This window comes from Bos indicus, chromosome 16 (genome assembly GCF_029378745.1).
Source record: "Bos indicus isolate NIAB-ARS_2022 breed Sahiwal x Tharparkar chromosome 16, NIAB-ARS_B.indTharparkar_mat_pri_1.0, whole genome shotgun sequence".
Lineage (NCBI taxonomy): Eukaryota > Metazoa > Chordata > Mammalia > Artiodactyla > Bovidae > Bos > Bos indicus.
In genome coordinates, this window is record NC_091775.1 from 73742208 (window position 1) to 73763833 (window position 21626).

The 21626-nt window shown below is 43.5% G+C and overlaps 1 protein-coding gene and 1 non-coding gene across 7 annotated transcripts in view; one reads left to right on the top strand and one right to left on the bottom strand.

Moving 5' to 3' along the window:
• HHAT (hedgehog acyltransferase) overlaps window positions 1-21626 on the bottom strand; it is a 352855-nt gene that overhangs the window by 282891 nt on the left and 48338 nt on the right. For all 6 annotated transcript variants that reach the window (XM_070768646.1, XM_070768650.1, XM_070768651.1 and 3 more), the window contains one exon: window positions 9036-9149. In XM_070768646.1, the coding sequence (XP_070624747.1) occupies window positions 9036-9149 (114 nt within the window). The remainder of the gene's footprint in view (window positions 1-9035; window positions 9150-21626) is intronic.
• On the top strand, window positions 13450-13523 carry TRNAW-CCA (transfer RNA tryptophan (anticodon CCA)). Its single transcript has one exon. It is a non-coding gene; the product is annotated as a tRNA-Trp (tRNA).

Below are 21626 nucleotides of genomic sequence, written 5' to 3' on the forward strand. Positions count from 1 at the left end.
CTTCTAGAAGGACTTTAAAGACATTTTTCCCAGGTTCCCAGGGCAATCTGGGCAGGTACACACAGGTTTGGTCACACATGTACTTTATGTCAAGCTCAAGGTTTTAAAGTCTGCCTAGAGAATTCCCTGGCAATCCAGAGGTTAGGAACCCACACTTTCCCTGACAAGAGCCCTGGTTCAATCCCTGGTCAGGAAACTAAGATCCCATGAGTCGTGCAGTGCAGCCAAAACAATTAACTAATTAATTAAAAATCTGCCTAAAAGTCAAAACAAACCAATCCATTTAAGAGGTTCAAATGACAATTATGATTGAGAACTTAAAATGAGGCACAAAGAATCATGCTGATCAAGTAACATGTACAAATAAAACACAATCTTAATTTAATGCCAATAAAGGTCCATCTAATCAAAGCTATGGTTTTTCCAGTAGTCATATATGGATGTGAGAGTTGGACAATAAAGAAAGCTGTTGCTGCTGCTGCTGCTAAGTCGCTTCAGTCGCATCCGACTCTGTGCAACCGCATAGACGGCAGCCCATCAGGCTTCCCTGTCCCTGGGATTCTCCAGGCAAGAACACTGGTATGGGTTGCCATTTCCTTCTCCAATGCATGAAAGTGAAAAGTGAAAGTGAAGTCACTCAGTCGTGTCCGACTCTTAGCGACCCCATGGACTGCAGCCTACCAGGCTCCTCCATCCATGGGATTTTCCAGGCAAGAGTACTGGAGTGGGGTGCCACTGCCTTCTCCAAAAGAAAGCTGAGTGCCCAAGAATTGATGCTTTTGAACTGTGGTATTAAGACTCTTGAGAGTCCCTTGGACTCCAAGGAGATCAAACTAGTCAATCCTAAAGGAAATCAACCTTGAATATTCATTGGGAGGATAGATGCTGAAGCTGAAACTCCAATACTTTGGCCACCCCATGCGAAGAACTGACTCACTGGAAAAGACCCCGATGCTGGGAAAGATTGAAGGCAGGAGGAGAAGTGGACAACAGAGGATGAGATGGTTGGATGGCACCACTGACTCAATGGACATGAGTTTGAGTAAGCTCCAGGAGTTGGTGATGGACAGGGAGGCCTGGCGTGCTGCAGTCCATGGGGTTGCAAAAGGTCGACTGAGCGACTGAATTGCATTGAACTGAAATGTGACGTTCCTAACTAAGAGATTAAATTCTAATCAAATATTACTTATACACGATGCTTTTCTTTAACTGAGATTTTTACTGAGATAGGTGCAGATTCACCTGCAGTTAAAAGAAATAATACAGAGAGATCCCATGGATACTTTACCCAATCTCCCCCTATGGTAACACTTTGCAAAACCAAAGTATATCACAACCAGGACGTTGACATTGCTATAACCCACAAGCATTCTGGTTTTCCCAGTTTCACTTTCATTCGAGTGTGTATGTTTAATTCCATACAGTTTCATCACAAATAGATTCACCATCCACCATAGGAAAGACACCAAACCATGCCATCCCCTCAAGCATCTCTTGCACTGCCCCCTTATAACCACACCCACATTGTTCCTGCTCCCTTTCCCCGACATCCCCAACCCTTGGAAGCCACTAATATCGTCTCCATTTCTAAAATATTGTCATTTCAAGTCACAGTATGTAACCTTTGGGACTAGCTTTTTCCATTCAGCATAATTCCCTGAAATCCACCCAAGTTGCAGTGAGTATCAAAGGCTTGCCCCTTTTATTGCTGTGCAGTTTCCATGGGGTGTATGAACCATAGTTTCTTTAACCATTCACCTGTGGTAGGACATCTGGGCTGTGTTCCCGTTTGGGGCTATTGTGAATAAAACTGAAATGAACATACATGTGCAGGGTTTGGTGTAAAACCAAGTGTTCATGCCTCCAGGATAAATGCCCAAGAGTGAGCTTGCTGGGCTGCATGGTTGTTACAAGTTTAGTCCTGTAAGAAACTGTCCAACAATTTCCAAGAGTGGCCATCTTACAGTCCTACCAGCAACATAGAGCTGAAATAGCTCAGTTGGGAGAACATTAGACTGAAAATCTAAAGGTCCCTGGTTCAATCCTGGGTTTCCCTTGGACTGCAAGGAGATCAAACCAGTCAGTCCTAAGGAAAATCAATCCTGAATATTCATTGGAAGGACTGATGCTGAAGCCGAACCTCCAATACTTTGGCCACTTGATGAGAAGAGCCGACTCACTGGAAAAGACCCTGATGCTGGGAAAGATGGAAAGCCAGAGGAGAAGGGGATGACAGAGGACAAGATGGTTGGATGGCATCACTGACTCAATTGATATGAATTTGAGCAAGCTCAGGGAGTTGGTGATGAACAGGGGAGTCTGGCGTGCTGTAGTCCACGGGGTTGCAAAGAGTCGGACACACGAATGACCAACTGAACAAAAACCAGCAACATGCTTGCGATCCAGTTTATGCCATTTCCTCACCAGCATTTGGTGGTGTTACTGTTTTATGTCTGAATCATTCTGGTAGTGGCTTTAACTTGCATTTACCATGCTCTTTTAAAGGGGATCAAAGTGTGAGTGACCTGAAACTTGCATCAATAAGATGGGTTGAGTGAACTTTGCTGGAGCATAGAATGCCAGCCCACCAGAACTATCCTGACCCCTCTAACACTCTTTATTCCAGGTTCTTCAGTTCCTGGTAAAAGACAAAAGGAAGGCAGAAAGAGAAGAAACTTTTTTGAAGTCTAACAAACGATAAGAAGGAAACTGCACTCTATTTTTGTGGCAGTTTGGATAAAGCAAGACTAACCACTATGGCACATTCTGATGGAACTGGGCCAGACTGAAATCGGGGAGCAAACCCGCCCTCTGCTCCTACCGCTCCTTGTGTTAACACCGAACCACTTCTTAAAATGGGGCACAAGTGATTCTCTCTGCATAGGTTCCCTTAACAAAGTAATTTCCTGTCTTGTTCATCATACTATAGTATTAGCCTAGAATCTAACAGGGTACCTAGTTGACAGCAAGTGTTTCAGAAATGCTAGACAAATGAATGGTTAGAATAGCTGGATAGGTGGGTAGATGGATGGATGGGTAGATGGAAAGATGGACATGCTTCTGCAAGTACTGGGAATTAACCTGGCAGTTATGACTGAGAACAAGAAATAAGCACCAAACTGCGGGGCTTTTTAGTCACTAATGTGAAAACTGGCTGAGGGCTTTTTAGTCACTAATGTGAAAACTGGCTGATTGCCAAAGTGTCTGCTTGTATCACTTAACCCCTTATGAACCAAGACCACTTTGCTGTTGCAAATAAGGTACAAAGGGGTTGTTCCACATCTCGCTGCCTACTTCCAGTTTTCACTTACCAAGGTCTCTTACAAATCATGTGTTGGGGGAAGCCTCAAATAGCGCTCAGCTGAGAGAGCACAGGCACCCACCTATGAATGCAGACTCGTTGATAGAACCTGAGTCCTCGCACGCCAGGGAAGGCTTCAGAGAGACAGACAAATTCAACTGGCACATTTCAAAGGCCGAAATCAGCACCTGAGAAAAGACCACGGGCTTGTGGCCTTTGCTTTGCAAATCTAGTCTCCAAATCTTCCTCGTGGGGAGCCAGGACTCAGCCACAGAAAGAGCTGGGCTGGCCGTGCCCCCCTCATGCCATCTCTCCTTCCTGCCTGCTTTAGCTTGCTCTCAGCTGGGGGCACTCAGGCAGGGTGTGCCTGAGTGGTTTCCCTCATTAGCTCACCTCCACGGGGAGGAACGAAATAGGAAAGCCGTGGTGAAGACTCCTGTTGGCAACTGGACCAGACTTTGCTGTGCACTAATTCTCTTTGTACATCTGCCCAGAAACCACTCAGTGGGCATTGTTTGAGAAATAAATAACAGAAGTCACTCAACATTGCTTATGCACAGCATAATTTATTACACACTACATAATCAACTGCAGATGCTACCAATATATATATGTCAATATATGAGATATATCCTCATATGAATATGTGTGTGTGTGTGTGTGTGTACACCCACACAAACAGGAAAAAAACCCAAAGCCATCCCAGAGTCCAGATAACTGCATTCTAGCCTGCTTTTCCTGAGGGCAAAGGCCAGTGGGCCCAAACCAAGTCAATCTCACCCCTCCTAAGAGAGGCCCTGATGGAGGAGGAGCAGTCTGGCTCCAAGAAACCCATTAGTGTGTGAGATTCCTATTAGGTGTGTGGTTTTGACAATATGCTGGAAAGGAGCACCACAGCTTTCCAGAGGTGAGCTTCCTCATCTAGGCCAACGGCACAGGACCACGCTCTTCAGGCCTGAAGCTGATGAGCTCAGCTGGTCGGGGCCCAGCACTAACGACGTGGGTTCTGCAGGTCAGAGGTCGAGTGAGAAGGCACCCTGTGGTCAGCCAGGGCACCCAGCCTTCTCCAAAAGCTCATGCAGGGGTATTTTTGGCTCTGAGAGCAGAGAACACTATGCCTCAGGTGGTGAGGGTGTTCAAGAAAGGAGGCCACTGTCTGGCCCACCCTACACACGCTCCAAGCATAACAAACCCACGGCCAAAGCTCAGAGCCGTTTCTCAGCCTCCCCTCCCAGCGCGCTGTCCCTGAGCCAGTCTTGCCAAAACCCAACGAGAGAGCCCGACCCAGAGAAAAGGCGTTTAACCTTGGCCGGGGAGCTCAGTGGAAAGTTTTTATTACTTGTCATGGCAAAAAAAAAAAGAAGAAGAAGAAAAAGAAAATCATGCTTTTGAAAATAATCTCTTCTTTGAGGCCAGCAAAAAGAGAGATGGGACAAGACAGCAGACGGAGCCCAGAAGCATCCTTTAGGGTCGGAACCACGAGTAGTGGTAATGCCTGTCTCTATAGCATCATCCACAGTTCATGATGCCCCTGAGAAGAGGAGACAAAAGATAAGTGCAGCCCAAATCTTCCACCCTGGATAAGTACCAAAAACAGCCACGCAAATTAAGGCCATCTGGGACGCTCAGTCCAGGTGGTGGGGCCAGAGCTGAGGTTCATATTACATAAGGACCAAGCGGACACGGACAAAGAGAGCAGTGTCCTCCAGCCTCACAGAACCCTGCCCACCAGCTGTCACACAAATCAAACCTGTGGTCACAGAGGGATGGGACAGACACATACACACACACAGATGACTCAGTGCGAACTCTGCCTCATTCCAAGAAAACTGCAAACAAAACCGCCTACTGAGTTTGCCTAAGATGTGCGCTGCAGATAAAAGGACAAGCCCACCTGTCCTCCCAGGCCTGTAAGGAGATGCAGGAGGCTGAACTAAGCAGATGGCTCCACCCTCTTCAAGCCACCACCTGACATCCCCAGGTAGATGTGGCCCACTCCTCCCAGGAGGCATCTCCGGTGTCACTTCTCAGCTCCTGGTCTGTGTCCCCCTGTCCTTTTTCCCACAAGCCAGCACAAGCCTGAAACAGGGTCAGAGAAAGCCACGCGGGAGAGGAACACAGGTACGGCTGAAGAGACAGCCTCTGCCCTCTGGGGTTTCAGAATCTCAGACAGATGCCTCCTTTCTAAACACCGCAGAGGGAACTGCTCCCAGGAGCCCACGCAGACCGCAGTCACGGCACACAGCGAACGCCAGCAGGCCCCCGCGGCAGCCACCTCTTCACTGCCTGTCGTCATATGCTAGCACAACCTTGAGACCTATTAGACCCTCACCACTACCCCAGGAAGCAAGCGGTACCATCCCAGATGCACAAAATGAGGCGAAAGACTCCGAGATATTAACTAACTGGCTTTTAAGATTGCATTGCTTGAAAGTGACAAAGCTGGGTTTCAGCCAGGAGCTCTGAGCCATCCTGAATAGGGCCTCCTAACAGTAAGAGCCACAAGCAAATTAACCAGAGGAACATCTACATCCTAAACTAGGTAGTTTTCTGATGGTGGTGAGTACAAAACAGGAGCTGAAAATGGAGCGAATTTGGAGAGGAGGAGGCCGATCCGGCCACAAACAGGCGGTTCATCTGCATCTCACGCTGTCTGAACTGAAAAAAAGTCAAAGTATTAATTCTCAGTCGTCTCCAACTCTGCGACCGTCAGGCTCCTCTGTCCATGGAAATTTCCAGGCAAGAATACTGGAGTGGGTAGCCATTCCCTTCTCCAGGGGATCATTTCAACTCAGGGATAGAACCCAGGTCTCCTGCACTGCAGGCAGAGTCTTTACCGTCTGAGCCATGTGAACCAGTCAAATGGCTGTTTACCATTTAAACCATTCACATCCAGTTGTTCTAACTGTTGCTTCTTGACCCGCACACAGGTTTCTCAAGAGACAGGTAAGGTGGTCTGGTAATCTCATCTCTTGAAGAACTTTCCACAGTTTGCTGTTATCCACACAGTCAAAGGATTAAGCATAGTTAATGAAGCAGAAGTAGATGTTTTCCTGGAATTCCCTTGCTTTCTCTATGATCCTTCAGCTGTTGGCAATTTGATCTCTGATTCCTCTACCTTTTCTACATATAGCTTGTATATCTGGAAATTCTCACTTTATGTACTGTTGAAGCCTAGCTTGAAGGATTTTGGGCATTACCTTGCTAGTGTGTGAAATGACTGCAATTGTTCTATAGTTTAAACATTCTTTGGCATTGTCCTTCTTTCGGATTGGAATGAAAACTGACCTTTTCCAGTCCTGTGGCCACTGCTGAGTTTTCCAAATTTGCTGGCATAATGAATGTAGCACTTCAACAGTATCATCTTTTAGGATTTGAAATAGCTCAGCTGGAATTCCATCACCTCCACTAGTTTTGTTCATAGTGATGCTTCCTAAGGCCCACCTGACCTCACATTCCAGGATGTCTGTCTCTAGGTGAGTGACCACACCACTGTGGTTATCCAGGTTATCAAAACCTTTTTTGCATAGGTCTTCTGTGTATTCCTGCCACCTCTTCTTAATCTCTTCTGCTTGTATTAGGTTTTTACCGTTTCTGTCCTTTATCGTGGCCATTTTTGCATGAAATGTTCCCTTCCTATCTCCAATTTCTTTGAAGAGATCACTAGTCTTTCCCATTCTATTGTTTTCCTCTATTTCTTTGCACTGTTAACTGAAGAAGCCCTTCTTCTCTCTCCTTGCTATTCTCTGAAAATCTGCATTCAGTAGAATGTCTCTCCCTTTCTCCCTTGCCTTTTGCTTTTCTTAGTTCCTCAGCTATTTGTAAAGCCTCCTCAGACAACCATTTAGGCTTCTTGCATTTCTTTTTCTTGGAGATGGTTTTAGTCACCCTCTGTTGTCCAATGTTATGAACCTCAGTCCATAGTTCTTCAGGCACCTGTCTACCACATCTAATCCTTTGAATCTAATCATCACCTCCACTGTACAATCATAAGGGCTTTGATTTAGGTCATACCTGAATGGCCTAGTGGTTTTCCCTAATTTCTTCAATTTAAGCCTGAATTTGGCAATAAGGAGGTCATGATCTAAGCCACAGTCAGCTCCAGGTCTTGTTTTTGCTGACTGTATAGAGCTTTTCCATCTTCAGCTGCAAAGAACATAATCAATCTGATTTCAGTTTTGACCATCTGGTGATGTCCATGTGTAGAGTCATATCTTGGGTTGTTGGAAATGGGTGTTTGCTATGACCAGCCTGTTCTCTTTGACAAAACTCTGTTAACCTTTGCCCTGCTTCATTTTGTACTCCAAGGCTAAACTCCTGGTATCTCTTGAGTTTCCACTTCTGCATTCCAATCCCCTGTGGTAAAAAGAACACCTTTCTTGGTGTTAGTTCTAGGTGTTGTCTTCATAGAACTGGTCAACCTCAGCTTGTTTGGCATCAGTGGTTAGGGCACAGACTTGGATTACTGTGACACTGAATGATTCGTCTTTGTTGCTACAACTAGCATTATTTCATTCTTTTTATGGCTGAGTACTATTCTATTGTTGGAGAAGGAAGTGGCAACCCACTCCAGTATTCTTGCCTGGAGAATTCAATGGACAGAGGAGCCATGGGAGTGCAAAGTGTTGAACACGATTGAGCGACTAACATGATATTCCATTTCCACATCTATATCCATTCATCTGTCAATGGACATTAAGATTTCTCCCATGTCTTGGTTATTGTGAATAGAGAGAAGCCCACCGTTGTTTTAAAAGGAAAAAAAAAATTATTATGTCATTAACCTTACTTTATAGAAAATGATGAATTACGATTCAGTGGTGAAATGCCTCTCCATGGTCAGAAAGCTAACGAGTGAGCAAGTCCAGGAACTAATCCATCATCCAGGACTCTTCCACTCCACAACAGCTGGCCCTTTCCGACAGCAGCCGTAATGATAACAGCTTCATTTCACAGATCCTCCCCAAGATAGTTCATCTTCCCCCAAAAGGGAAAGAAAATACAGATACTGAGCTATTCATTTTACTAATGGGAAAGCTGAGACCTAGGGGTAGTAAGTCACCCATGTATGGGCAGAGAAGCTTTGTGTTAGAAATAAAAATGTTAGATTTCTAGAAAGGTTGTTGTCATAACAAAACACCAAAACAACTTGTGGAAGAAAAGAAACCCATTAATGAAGGTTGAGGTAGGTATATTCATTATTAGTTTAGGAATGCAAAATCATGTATTCTTTATTATTAGGTTTGCTTGGAAGCTTCTTTAAAGTTAGATGAAGGTGGTAAAAAGTTACAAACTTTCAATGATTGGAAAAGTAAGTTCTAGTGTACACCGTGTCAACTGTGGCTACTGCAATAAGGTATACTTGAAAGCCACTGAGCAAGGAGATCCTAAAAGTTCTCATCACAGGAAAAAACACTCTTTCTTCTCTTTTTTTTGTACCTATATGATGGGTGTTAACTAAGCTTATCGTGGTAATCTTTTCACAACATATGTAAGTCATTATGCAGTATCTATCCAACAGTAACAATTTATCACATCTTTATCTTTTATTTTTATGTTTTGATTTTTTTTTTTTATCTGGTAATTCCTCTATTGACCAGTAACAAACCTTTCTCACCTTTTCCAGGCTTCAAAGGCCAATATCCATGCCCCATGACTTCCTAGCTCAGGGTTCCTTCTTGACAAAAAGCAAAGAAGAAAGAAGCTGAAATGGAAATGATGCACATGACCGTACCTTCCTCGAAATCAGGTTGGCGACTTGAGACACGCTCATGTGGCCAAGGAACAACCACACCAGCCGCTCCTTCCCCCACTCCATCCAGAAGCTCCACTCAAAGTCGGTTGGGTCCTAAACAGGCCAAAACAGTAGTTTATCAGAGAGGTCTTAGGACATATTTGAAGCAGAACACAAACTCCAATTAATAAAACAACTGCAAGAAAAGGACAACGTGAGTTCAAACACCATAAAACGGCATTGACACAACATTTCCAGTCTCTACCCCATCACACACACACACACACACACACACACACACACCTACTTGTACGCTTCCCTCCAGCTTGGCTAGTCTCAAAGGCCTTTGTTAAAGCTGATCCCCACCCCTACCCCAGGACCCTCTGCGGGACAGAAACTATTACTAACCCTATGTTATAAAAGATGTAACAGAGACTTAAAGAATTCCCTTTATTTCCTCAGTGTCATGCGGATAGGACAAATAATTAATGAGGTTATCTCAGTTTGGTCACTTAGCTGCTTTTACCAACAAGAGAAATGCACACTGGATACTAATAAAATTGTATAAGATCAGTCATGTTAAATCTTGCTGTCATTTACAGGCTGGAGGATAATTTTATAAAGAAATTAACCCATCCCCTACAAGCTTATATGAGGAAAGAATGAAAGATACACTCCCTTCCCCTCAGGAAGCTCTGTGTCCACCAGCATCCCATGTCTGTACCCATTTCTAGGCTCTGTCTTCCCAGCTCCTGGGCAGGGGCAGCTGAAAACCTCTGGTGAGAGTGGACTCGTGGATACCTGGGGACTCACAACCAAGAGCCTTGGCCTCAGGAGCCCCAGGGAGATCATGACGGCCAAGCTGAGCGTGGAGGGAGAAAACACTGTGCTGGCCACTCTCAAATGAGCAGTGCTGGCTTGGCCCACGAGCAGGAATGAGGACTGGAGGCCCTCCGAAATTTCTAGCCAATTGGATCAGTGGGGAAGGAATCCTCCACTGATTATTGATCCACTGATACTAAACACCTCCCTAGATGTGGGACTTTAAGTCAATTCTTTTTTTTTTTTTTTGGTCAAGCCACAGGGTGTGTGGCATCTTAGTTCCCTGACCAGGGATAGAACCAGTGCCCCCTGCAGTAGAAGTACAGTCTTAACTGAAGGAGGAAACAGAACAGGCTCCATCTTGAAAGCAGGACTCCATCTTGGGCTGGACTGTGGACTTTGAGCTATGCCCAATATCTATGGAAATGACACACCAACTGGAAAACCAGATCCCCTGGGTGGAAGAGCCCCAGGGCTCATACCTAGACTCTCCGTCACCTAAAAGAATATCCTAATTATCTATGTAACTGAATAGAATCATAAATTCTATTATGCTTATTGGGGTATGACCACAGGCCTATTGATAATCATCCACTGTTACCTATCTAGGCTTAAGGTATACGAATCACAGGTTAACTTTGATTGTATCTTTCTTTTCCTTTGTTCAGACTAGCTTCAGGGAATTGGGGGAGGTGGGTTTGAGCACATACACTTAGGGTACATAAGGTTTTCACAAAAACTGTTCGGGGTCCTTGGCTAAGAGGAGACTCTGCCTTGGGCCCACCGGTATAATAAATTGCACTCCACCATCTACATTGTCCTTCTGAGTCAGTTTGTTTCCCGGAACGCATGGCTACAACATAACCACTGAACAACCAAGGAAGTCCCTGAACCAATTTTTTAATTGGATTTAGAGGAAAACAGGATTTTTGTTTGTTTTCTTTCCTGCACGTGAGGACTGAGGGGCAATTTCATACAAGTTACATACATTACAAAACTCTCTTTTTCAGAAGGTAAAGCACAGATTAAAGTGATCTTGATTCATATCAGACTATGGATGCAGAGGTAGCAGATACACAGTCAAGCTGCCGACTCAGCTTGGGTTTGGATCCCACATCCACCCACACACTGGCTGTGATGACCTTGAGCAAGACACTTCACCTGTCTGCCTGTATATATGCTATCAGGACTGACAGTCTAGGGACCCGTGAGGTTTAAGTGAAAGTACATGCATATCGATAATTTAAAACAATACCTGGCACTCTGTGGTCACTAAAAATGTTGTTACTTGCTGCTAACTGGGGGTCCCACGTGCTTTCCATCGCACGTGAACCCCCTAACATCGAATCGTGCTTTTACATTCTGCCTCTCGTTTTAAAAAAAAAAAAAAAAAAGGTTTTTTTTATTTTCCAAATAAAGACAACGGTACTGTGCTTCTGAAACAACATGTGTTCCCCACACCCAAGATCCTGATCCACACACAACCTGCTCATACAGCCCTGAGAGAGTAACAGGCAGGAAGGCCAGGGGTCTCCAAACGGAGGAATAGGCTGCCAGTGTCAGACTTTTTTTTAATCTCTCTCTTAAGCCGCAGGAGGAAGCAAACTACAAGTGTTAGATTTTTTCCTTTTCTTTATACAAATTTAAAAAGAGGTTTCTTTTAAAATTCTGGGTTGCCGTGACAACACCTGGTTCCACCTGAACTGAACTTTTCTCAAACCCTGAGCTAACCAATGTATTTTCCTTATGGAAATGTTTGTCTTGAGCTATGTTAATGTTACCCTAATCTCTGTCTTCAAGTGGTTCTGCCTAAGACTCAGAACCTACTTGACAAACCAGTATGGTTTACTCATGCAAATGTTCTCTTCAGCTATGTTAATGAGACTGTACTTGCTTGGAAATCTGCCTTTCTTCAAGATTCATGTCAATCATTTTATGGCCTGGGACAACTCACCTTGTGCCAGTGTTATCTCAAAATGCATGTTGTGGGTGAGGGGTCTGGTGCAAGTCTCTGAGTTTTGAGACATTTCCTTTCTCTAATTAACAGACTGCTAGTAGCTATATAACATCTGGCTAAAGACTAGCAGGGGGGCACTCTTTCTGCCCCCTTCTGATGTCTATATCACAAGCTTTCTCTATCTCTCTTATATTTTAATAAAACTTTATTACACAAAAGCTCTGAGCTATCAAGCCTCGTCACTAGCCCCAGAGTGAATTCTTCTCTTCTGGAGGCTGAGAATCCCAGCGTCTTTCACAGCTCAGCAACAACCTTTCAGCCCGTATCCCATGAAAATCATAAATTCGGTCCAATTCCTTCCATTTAAAGACTGGCTGCATCAGAGCCTGGGAGATCCACACTGCCCACCCAGGCAGCACAGAGCAAAGAACTCAAAGCATTAGCCCGGCTTCATCCCTGGTCCACAGCTCAGTGCCTCATCTCAAAAATGTCAAATCAGTGGAGAGTCAATCAACTGATTAAAGGCACAAAGGTCATGTGATGAGGCCATGCTAGCAACATGCCCCTTTGTAACAGGGATGCAGGAAAAAAGACACTAAAAAACCAACATTCAAATCCAAAACAGAGGGGGCACATATATACATATAGCTGAGTCACTGTGCTCGACAGTAGAAACTAAACATTGTAAAGCAACTCTATCCCAATAAAAATTAATTTTAAAAACATTAAAAATATTTTTAGAAAGGAAACAAACAAAAAAAAACTCTTTATGCTTTATCCTAAGGCCCAGGACTACTGAAAACATTGAGCTGGTAAAATCCCATCAATAAAATGACACAGTCTTTCATCATTAGTTATTTCAGAAAATGGCCATTTAAAGGAAATAAAAATGGTCCTCTTAACATCTATTTAAAATATATTTACCTAAAGGAAATAACGAGACAGAAAAGCCAAGTTAATGAACAGAACAAGATGGCCAATAAGTAGCAGTTAATGATTCAGGTAAGAAGAATCTGACTCACTTGATTCTATTAGGTAGTTACAATAGGGAAAAGGAGTCCAGGATGGCAGTGGCTAAACGATAAGGAAGAGAAAAGGTCCGAGGACCAGAGTGAGGACCTCAGGTAAAACAAACTACACTCCTGGCTGGCCCAATTTACACAGGACAGGCCCAGGGAGAGAAAAACAAATAAAAAGAGGAGCCAAAGCTCGCTCTCTCTCCCACGTGCTGGGGGGCTCTTCTCTTCACGTCTTTGGATCGATGTGCCCTCATGCCTTGAAGATGGATTTTCCTGCTATCTTCTAAATAAAATAGAGCTATAACACTGAGCTGTAACACTGATTTGTCTAAGAGCCATATAACACGGTCTGTCCGAGACCCGAGAGCTGTGAAACGCCGAGGGGGCTTTAATGTCCGTCACTCCGAGTCTTTGTTGTGATGAGACAAAAACCGAGAAACATACACTCGCCTGACAATTCCATAAGCAAAGTCTTACAGACCCTGAGCTCAATCACTAATTTAAGGTAAATCTTAAAAGTGTCAAGTCAGGAACAATTTTTTCATATTCTGTTCCTTCCCCATTTCCTATCTCGATCGCACAGTTCTTAGTCAATTAGAAACCTCTTCTTAGGACGTCCCTGGTGGTCCAGTGGTTAAGACCCCATGCTTCCAAAGCAGGGGGGCACAGGTTCAAACCCTGGTCAGGGAACTAAGATCCCACATGCTGTGTGGCCAAAATAATAAAATAAAAACTAAAAAGAAGAAGAAGAAGAAACCTCTTCCTCAGGTCTGTAAGGGAGTCAGATATAAACCAGGGATAAATTCTATCCAGACAGAACTATTAAGGCTCCTCCATGGAGAAAGGGGAGCCTGAACTCTAAGATTCACGTCCAATCTTCAACATTAGTCCTTCCCAAACCTCAGTGGCTATACAAACCACCTACAGGTGTTGCTAAAATGTGGATTATGGTCCAGGAAGTCCGGAATGGGGCCTGGGATTCTGTGGTACAAGCTCTCAGGTGACGCCACGCTGCTGGCCCGGGGACCACATTTCCAATAGCAGAGATCGACATCATCAAAGATTCCCTACGTTGTTTATAAGCCCAGAGAATCCTTAACAGCTCACCCCACCCCACACCATTCCCAGGCAAGGACATGCTAGAGTTGACCACCTAATATTCACAAACAGAGCAAGCACCATCCTGCTCACCATGGAAAGCACCTAGATTCAAGCATTTAATCCACTGAGTGAATTCAGCACCGTTATTCATTCTGAGGCTTTCATCTGCAACAAGGCAAGAACAGAGAAATCTAAGCACAAAGATGTGATGATTCTGCATCTCTTCAATAGTGACTATAACCTCCTGGTGAAACACTGTCTCTCCTACACTCAACAAGGAAAAGGATCTGAGCCTCTCCTCCTACAGAGAGCAGAGTTCCACAGTAGGTGGTGTGGGGAAATATGAATTCCTCAGCCTTGAGGAGGTCATGATACCAACACTAACTCTCCACACTCTGAAAACCACTGCAAAGCAAGACAGGGACCAGTGGTGTCATCCATCTACATATCCTAGAGACACAACTGAGACCTCCCGCTCATGCAAATCCCTAATTAACATTCTGGGTATCGCTTACGGTAGCTTCTTGTTGCTTTTTTAATCCATGTTACAGATGAGTCAACTGGTGGTCAGAGCAGGCAAATTATTTGCCCACAACTAGAGAGGGCAGGGCTGGGTTTCAAATCCAGTCCTTTCCCACGATGCATCTCTACTTGTCTTAAGCCCTCCACCTGGATTCCTCTGCCTCACCCAGACACACACACACACACACACACCCCCCGCCATCTGACCAAACTCTTCCCAACACCAGGGTCAGTCACCTCCTTAATGCCCCATAACCACAGACACGCCAGCTCAGGTGTGAAGCTTCCTCTGCCCTTCCTGGTGGACCTCGCTGCATCCCCTTCTCTGTCATCTCAATCCCAGCACGTTTTAGTACAGCACATTTATTCTAGCCCTCTTTATTCTAGCTATTTCATGTATTTTCTGTCTAGAGGGGAAGAAAAACGGTAAGCTCCTGAGAGCAAGAACCTTGACTTAAGCACAAATTTGTACCATGAATGCCCGACACTCAATGAGCCTTCGCAACGGTGGGGGTGTGAAATCACGTGACCTCTGTTCTCCCCCTCTGTAGACTTGAATGAGTCACGTTTAAACTACCTGACCCTGAGCTTTTCTGTGTGTAAAATGAAGGGCAGAACACACAGACGCCTCAGATGGCTTTCAGAGAGTGGAAAAAGCAGCTATTTTCCAGGCTAAAGGAAAGAAATGCTAAGAGAACAGCTCGTGACGCACCTACACACAGCATCCTGACTGAGTGCCCGTCTTCGGGAGTGGGGAGGTGATTTCCCCTCACATGCCCACGGGGCCAATCCAGGCCCCCAACTTCCACATCCACACTGCCAGCCTGCCCTGCTCCAGAAAGTTCCCACTCGTCCAGCCTCTTCTGCAGATTGGGAAGAAACTACTACAGCATACAGACTGACTGTGCTGTGGGCAGAATCATACTGCAGAATCATACTGCATAACATAAGAAAAGGAAAACTATCCTCAGAGAGCTTAAATATCACGTCCAAGGTCCCACAGCTAATTTATGACAGAGCCCAACTTTAAAGACCCAGGTCCTCAGGCTGCAAACCCTGTGTTTCATGTGATCAAATAAATATAACGTAAAGTTTACCATCTTAACCGTTTTTAAGTGTACAGTTTAATGGCCTGAAGAACATTCGCATTACTATACAACCATCACCACCATCCATCACCAGAACTCCTTTTGTCTTGAAAACTGGAACTCTGTGCCCATTAAATAGTAACTCCCCATTCCTCCTGACCCCGGCTCCTGACCACACCATCCTACTTTCTGCCTCTATGAATGTGACTACCCTAGGCACCTCGTATAAGTAGAATCATACTGTATTTGACCTTTTGTGTCTGGCTTGTTCCACATGCATAATGTCCTCAAGGTTCGTCCACATTGTAGCTTACTGCAGAATTCCCCTCCCTTCCAAGGCTGAGTAATTCTCCACCATCGCGTGGGCACACCGCATCTTGTTTATCCATTCACCTGTCGATGGACAGTTGGGTTGCTACTACCTCTTGGCAGTTACGGATAATGAATGTGGGTGTACTAAATGTTTACTCTTTGATGTTTTGAATTTTCAGTGATTCCCTAATGTTGCCAACTGACATGTGTACTTGTATCTGGCAGTTCAAGTCGCTTTCAAAATCATCTGGTACTTCAAGCACAACAAGTTAAAAGAGAAAAATACCTGGCAAATGAAGATCTTATACTGCCAACTCACCACTGAGCAAAGTTTGCCTTATTCTAGCCATAAATTCTCATCAGCCCTGAAGCTCACCAGATGACAGGACTCACTCCTGGCCTCTTAGCTGAAGTCCTGCACTATTATCACAGGGGGATGGCCAAAACTCTCTTTCTGTGCTTTTTCTTGCATTCCTCAGACCATGCTGAATTAACACTGGCTGAACATAACACAATCCCATGGCTAATAAGGCCAGGCCACTGGACTGAAATGTTTAAGCACCCAGTGCCAAGGAAAGCCCCAAGGCGCCTACCAAGACACCCCAAGAGAAGCGGAGAAAATCATCCCAGAGATAAATGCAGTTACTCCAAGTCCACCAGTGGCTTTTTAGCCCAGACTCTCCCAGGACTTTGCCTGCTTTTCAGTAAATCACTGCTCTTGGCAGTAGCTGAAACTAACTCAAATATTAGAAGCTTATTTGCCAGGATTTAATCGAACTGAAACTCCATAACCTAGGGGTTCTGAAAACACTTGAGTTGGGCAGTTTGTTGTTATTGTTGTTTTAAGGTAAAATTCACATAACAGGATGAACCAGATTAAACTCAACCCAGTGGCATTTACACTCCCAACGTCATGCAACAACCACCCCTATCTAGTTCCAGAACATTTTCCTCACCCCAAAAGGAAGCTCTGTGCCCATTAATCAGTTACTCCCATCCCCCTTCTTCTGCAGGCTCTGATAATCACAAATATGCCTTCTGCCCCTGTGAACTTGGCTACACTAGGAATTTCATATAAATGGAGTTCTACAGTGTGTGACTTGGCTTCTTTTACCTGGCACAGTGTTGCTAAGGTTGATCCACATTGTGACTCATGTGAGTACACCACCCCTTTCTATGGCTGAATCACATCTCATTGTAGGGATATGCCACACTCTGTTTACTCATTCATTAACCGATGCTTCAGCTGTTTCCCGCTTTTGTCCACTGTGAATAATGCTGTGAACATGTGTGTACAAGTGTTGGTTTAAATACCCATTTTCAATTCTTCTGGGTATATACCTAGGAGTAGAACTGTTGGGGCATCTCATGATTCTATGTTTAATGTCTCCATGTTTTCCACAGCATCTACACCAAGTTTGAGAAGGCCAAAAACAAAAGGCTTCATAAACTGACCCTCTGCCCACAGGGAGTTACTAGCATCACAGAGAACTTGGGTGTTTCAGCAAGGCCTTTTCCTGCCTTGAGTCTGCCTGCCTCCTAAGACAGACCCTTTAGAGATCTGCTGCTTGTAACGTGCCAATTTCATCCCGGGGGCAAACATCAGAAACGGCTAGAAATAAGGGGGTGAGAATCAGCCTTGGAAAATATCTTATGATACAAAGTGCTCTGGAAAGTTAATCCTGTCTGCAGGACTCTGCATCTGAATCTTTTTTTTTAATTCAGTAATTCTTTCAGTTTGTCTGAACTCAAGGCCAACATGGCCATTTACTTAATGAGGACATCAGGCCTGACTGGCGATTGACTACCGTCCAAAAATGCGATCAAGAACTGAGAGGACTTGGCAGAGATCTCCCAGGTACAGCCAGTCTTGGCTCAGTGCCTACAGGAGGAGGCTTCAGGACCCTAGAATTGCAAGATTCAATTCCTCGGGGTTAGGGAAACACTGGCAGCCTAGCTAAAATGTGCAACTACTTCCGCTGACTCAACAGAGTTACATCTGACGTTGATTTCTCCACTCTTTGGGGTCTTGAAGGGAGCATGGGTGGAGATTAATCTAGCAATTATTCGAAGAGTTTTCTTTATCTTCCAAAGGATGATTTGCTATTTCTAAAATAATCTGAACTGAATCATTTTACTGCCCACAGTTCCCAGAGACAACACTCTTTCCCCAACCAACATCTCCTGAAAGATAAAATGTTTCCACTAACAAAACTTTTTCTCCTCCTATAAATAACAAATCTCTGCTTAAATGTCTTTACCATCCGCCCAGGAGATGCAGATGCTCATAAGGGTGAGGACAATAGGACCAACACAAACTGTACTGTTTACCAGGTACCATCCAGTCTCTTAACTGGCCCTCAGGATCTAAGCCTGGGACATGGGGCCAGGGTGTAATGGGGGAGGGAGGTCTTCCACACAAGGTCTTCCACACTTCATTCATCAAGGGGTCCTAATTAATGTGGATGTATTATTTGGATCTCTTCAACCTAGGTGCCAACCCAAACTCTGGCTACTCCTCCATTTCCTCCTTTCTAGAAGTTGCTCCAGATTATTCAAGACACATGAACATATGTGATGAAACATCTACAGATTCTCTCTCCCCACTTTATCTATCTAGTCCATATTTCTCCCTTTCTTCCTAAAGCTAACAAAGAACCAATTTCTTTTAAAGAAATATTAAATTCTAGTATGAAATCATCAAAAACACAAAATCTATATTATATTCCCCATGTCTCTCAAACTGGAAAAACACCATATTTTCTATAAGGCATGTGGAGAAATAGTTGTAAATAAGTAATAAAGCTGATAAATAAGTTAGGGATCAAGACCAAAAAAAAAGCAATAGAATAGAATCACTAGACAGCAAATTATATAAGCTCACAAGATTTCCCAGCTACAAACTATGCTAATAAATCGTGCATCTCATTAGTGTCACTTCTCCAGAATAACAAAAAGACAAAGTCACAGTAACATGGAGAAAAAAATGGTCCCAGCCCTTAAGTGGCACAGCAGTAAAGAATCGCCTGCCAGTGCAGGAGACACAGGTCCGATCCCTGAGGTGGAAGATCCCAGGAGGAGGACATGACAATCCACTCCAGTATTCTTTTGCCTGGAGAATCCCATGGGCAGAGGAGCCTGGTGGGCTACAGTCCATGGAGTCGTAAAGAGTTGGGCACAACTGAGCACGCATGCACGCAGCCCTTTGGGAGCCATGCCCCCTAAAACGCCCCCCACACTCAAAGAATTTGCTTTCTTTTTAGAGAGTCTTCATACAGTCAAGAAAGCTCATTAATATGTAACGTCTCTGTGGTGGGCAAATACCAACAAACTGGAACTCCAGATGGAATCCCAAAATGTTGAAGGGCCCTGGGGCAGATCAATGAAGAAAGATAAGAATAATAAAAGAGAGAAAAAGGAAAAACTGACATCATTGCCATCATCTGTCCAGCGGGAAGGATGGGAGCTTCTCATAATCTCACTTACCATTTCTCTCTTTGAATTTTACATACTGCATAAAAGACCAGGAAAATGAGTAGGTGGGAGGAGTCTCCCATGTATCTTTTCACTCTGTCCCCTTTTCCACTAGGTGGCTGCCCCAAGAGTCAGACACAACTGAGCGAGTGAACCGAACTGAACTACAAATATTAATCAAAAGACAGCAGTAGTGACTACATTAATATCAGATGAAGTAGATTTCAGTGAAAGAAAACCACCAGAGTCAAAAAGGATCATTAAGTAAGACAAAAGAATCAATCCATCAAGAAGACATAACAACCCTGAACATGTATGCACCAAATAACACAGCTATGAAATATATGAGGCAAAAGCTGATAGAACAGATAGAAACAGAGAAATCCACAACTATAGTTGGAGATTTTAACATTTCTCTCACAGCAACTGATAAAACTACCAAACAGATCATTAAGATTAACCATTAATCATACCACATTAATCATTAAGGATACAAAGACACTTGCCACTACCAACCAACTGGATCTAATCAACATTTATAGAATATGCCATTCAACAACATCAGAATACACATTCTATTCAAGCTCCCATGGAACATTCAACCACAACAGATGATATTCTGGGCCAAAAAACAAAGGCCAACAAATTTAAAAGAATTTCAACATACAGAGTGTACTCTCTGACACCAGTGGAATCAAACTAGAAATCCATATCAAAAAGATAACAGGAAAATCTCCAAATGCTTTTCTAAACAACACAAGTCAGAGAGGAAGTCTTGAGGGAAATAAAAAATAATTAGAACTGAATAAAACTAAAAAGACTTTATCAAAATATTAGCTAAAGTACTGCTTAGAAAATACAAAACACTAAACAGTTATATTAGAGTAAAAATATCAAAACTCTAAGAAACTAGAAAATAAGGAACAAAACAAACACAGAGCAAGCAAGAAGAAGGAAATAAAGAGCAGAAATCAATGAAATCCAAAACAGAAAAACCTCATGAAACAAAAAGCTGGTTCTCTGTAAAAGTCAGTTAAGTTCACAAACTTCTAAAAAAAAAACGAAAAATAAAAAAGATGACCCAAATTACCAAAATCAGGAATAAAAAGGATACCACTACAAACTCCACAGATCTTATGAGGATAAGGCATACTAAGAAAACCTCTATATACATAAATTTGACCACCTAGAATAAATGGCCTAATTCCTCAAAAAGCACAAACTAACAAAACTCACCCAATAAGAACACATTATTTTAACCAAATAAACGGAATTCATAGTTTTAAAATCCACAAAAAGAAAACTCCAGTCCAATGTGGTTTCACTGAAGAAATCTACCTGACATCTAAAGATGCTCTCTTTTAAAAGGGGAAATACTCCCCAACTCCTTTTATGAGCATAACAATAAACACATGAAATCTCAAAGCAAAAATACAAGATCATATATAATCAGTCAAATTCAGACACTGAACACATGAACACAGACAAGAAAATTGTCAGGAATTGCCTGGTGGCCCAGTGGCTAAGACTCCAAGCTCCCAATGCAGGGGCCAGGTTTGATGCCTGGTCAGGGAACTATGCTGTAAATAAGAGCTTGCATGCTGCCAGCAAAGGTGCTGCACACCTCAATTAAAAACCCCGCATGCCACAACAAAAATCAAAGATCTTTATATATGTAGTCCAGCCACATATACTAAAAAACTATGCACCAGGACCAATGAAAGTCATTCACTCATGTCTGTCTCTTTGCGACCCCATGGACTGTGAATAGCCTTTCCCTTCTCCAGGGGATTTTCCCAACCCAGGGACTGAACTCAGGTCTCCCACATTGCAGGCGGATTCTTTAGCAGTCGAGCCACAAGGGAAGCCCAAGAATACTGGAGTAGGTAGCCTATCCCTTCTCCAGAGGATCTTCCCGACCCAGGAATCGAACTGGGGTTTCCTGCATTGCAGGCAGATTCTTTATCAACTGAGCTATTAGGAAAGCCCACAGCAAGACCAAGTGGAGTTTAATCCCAGGGATACAAAGCTGGTTCAATATTCAAAAATCAATCAAAGTAATCTAACATATTAACATATTCTTAATTAAAGAAGAAAAATCACATGATCATATCAATTGATGCAGAAAAAACATTGGACAAAATTCAACACTAATTCATAAAAATTCTCAGAAAACTAGGAATAAAGGGAAACTTCCTCAGCTTGATAGATGAACATCTACCAAAAAACCTTTAGAGACATCATACTTAATGGGGAAAGACTGAATGATTAAGACTGGGGAAAAAAACAAAGCCAT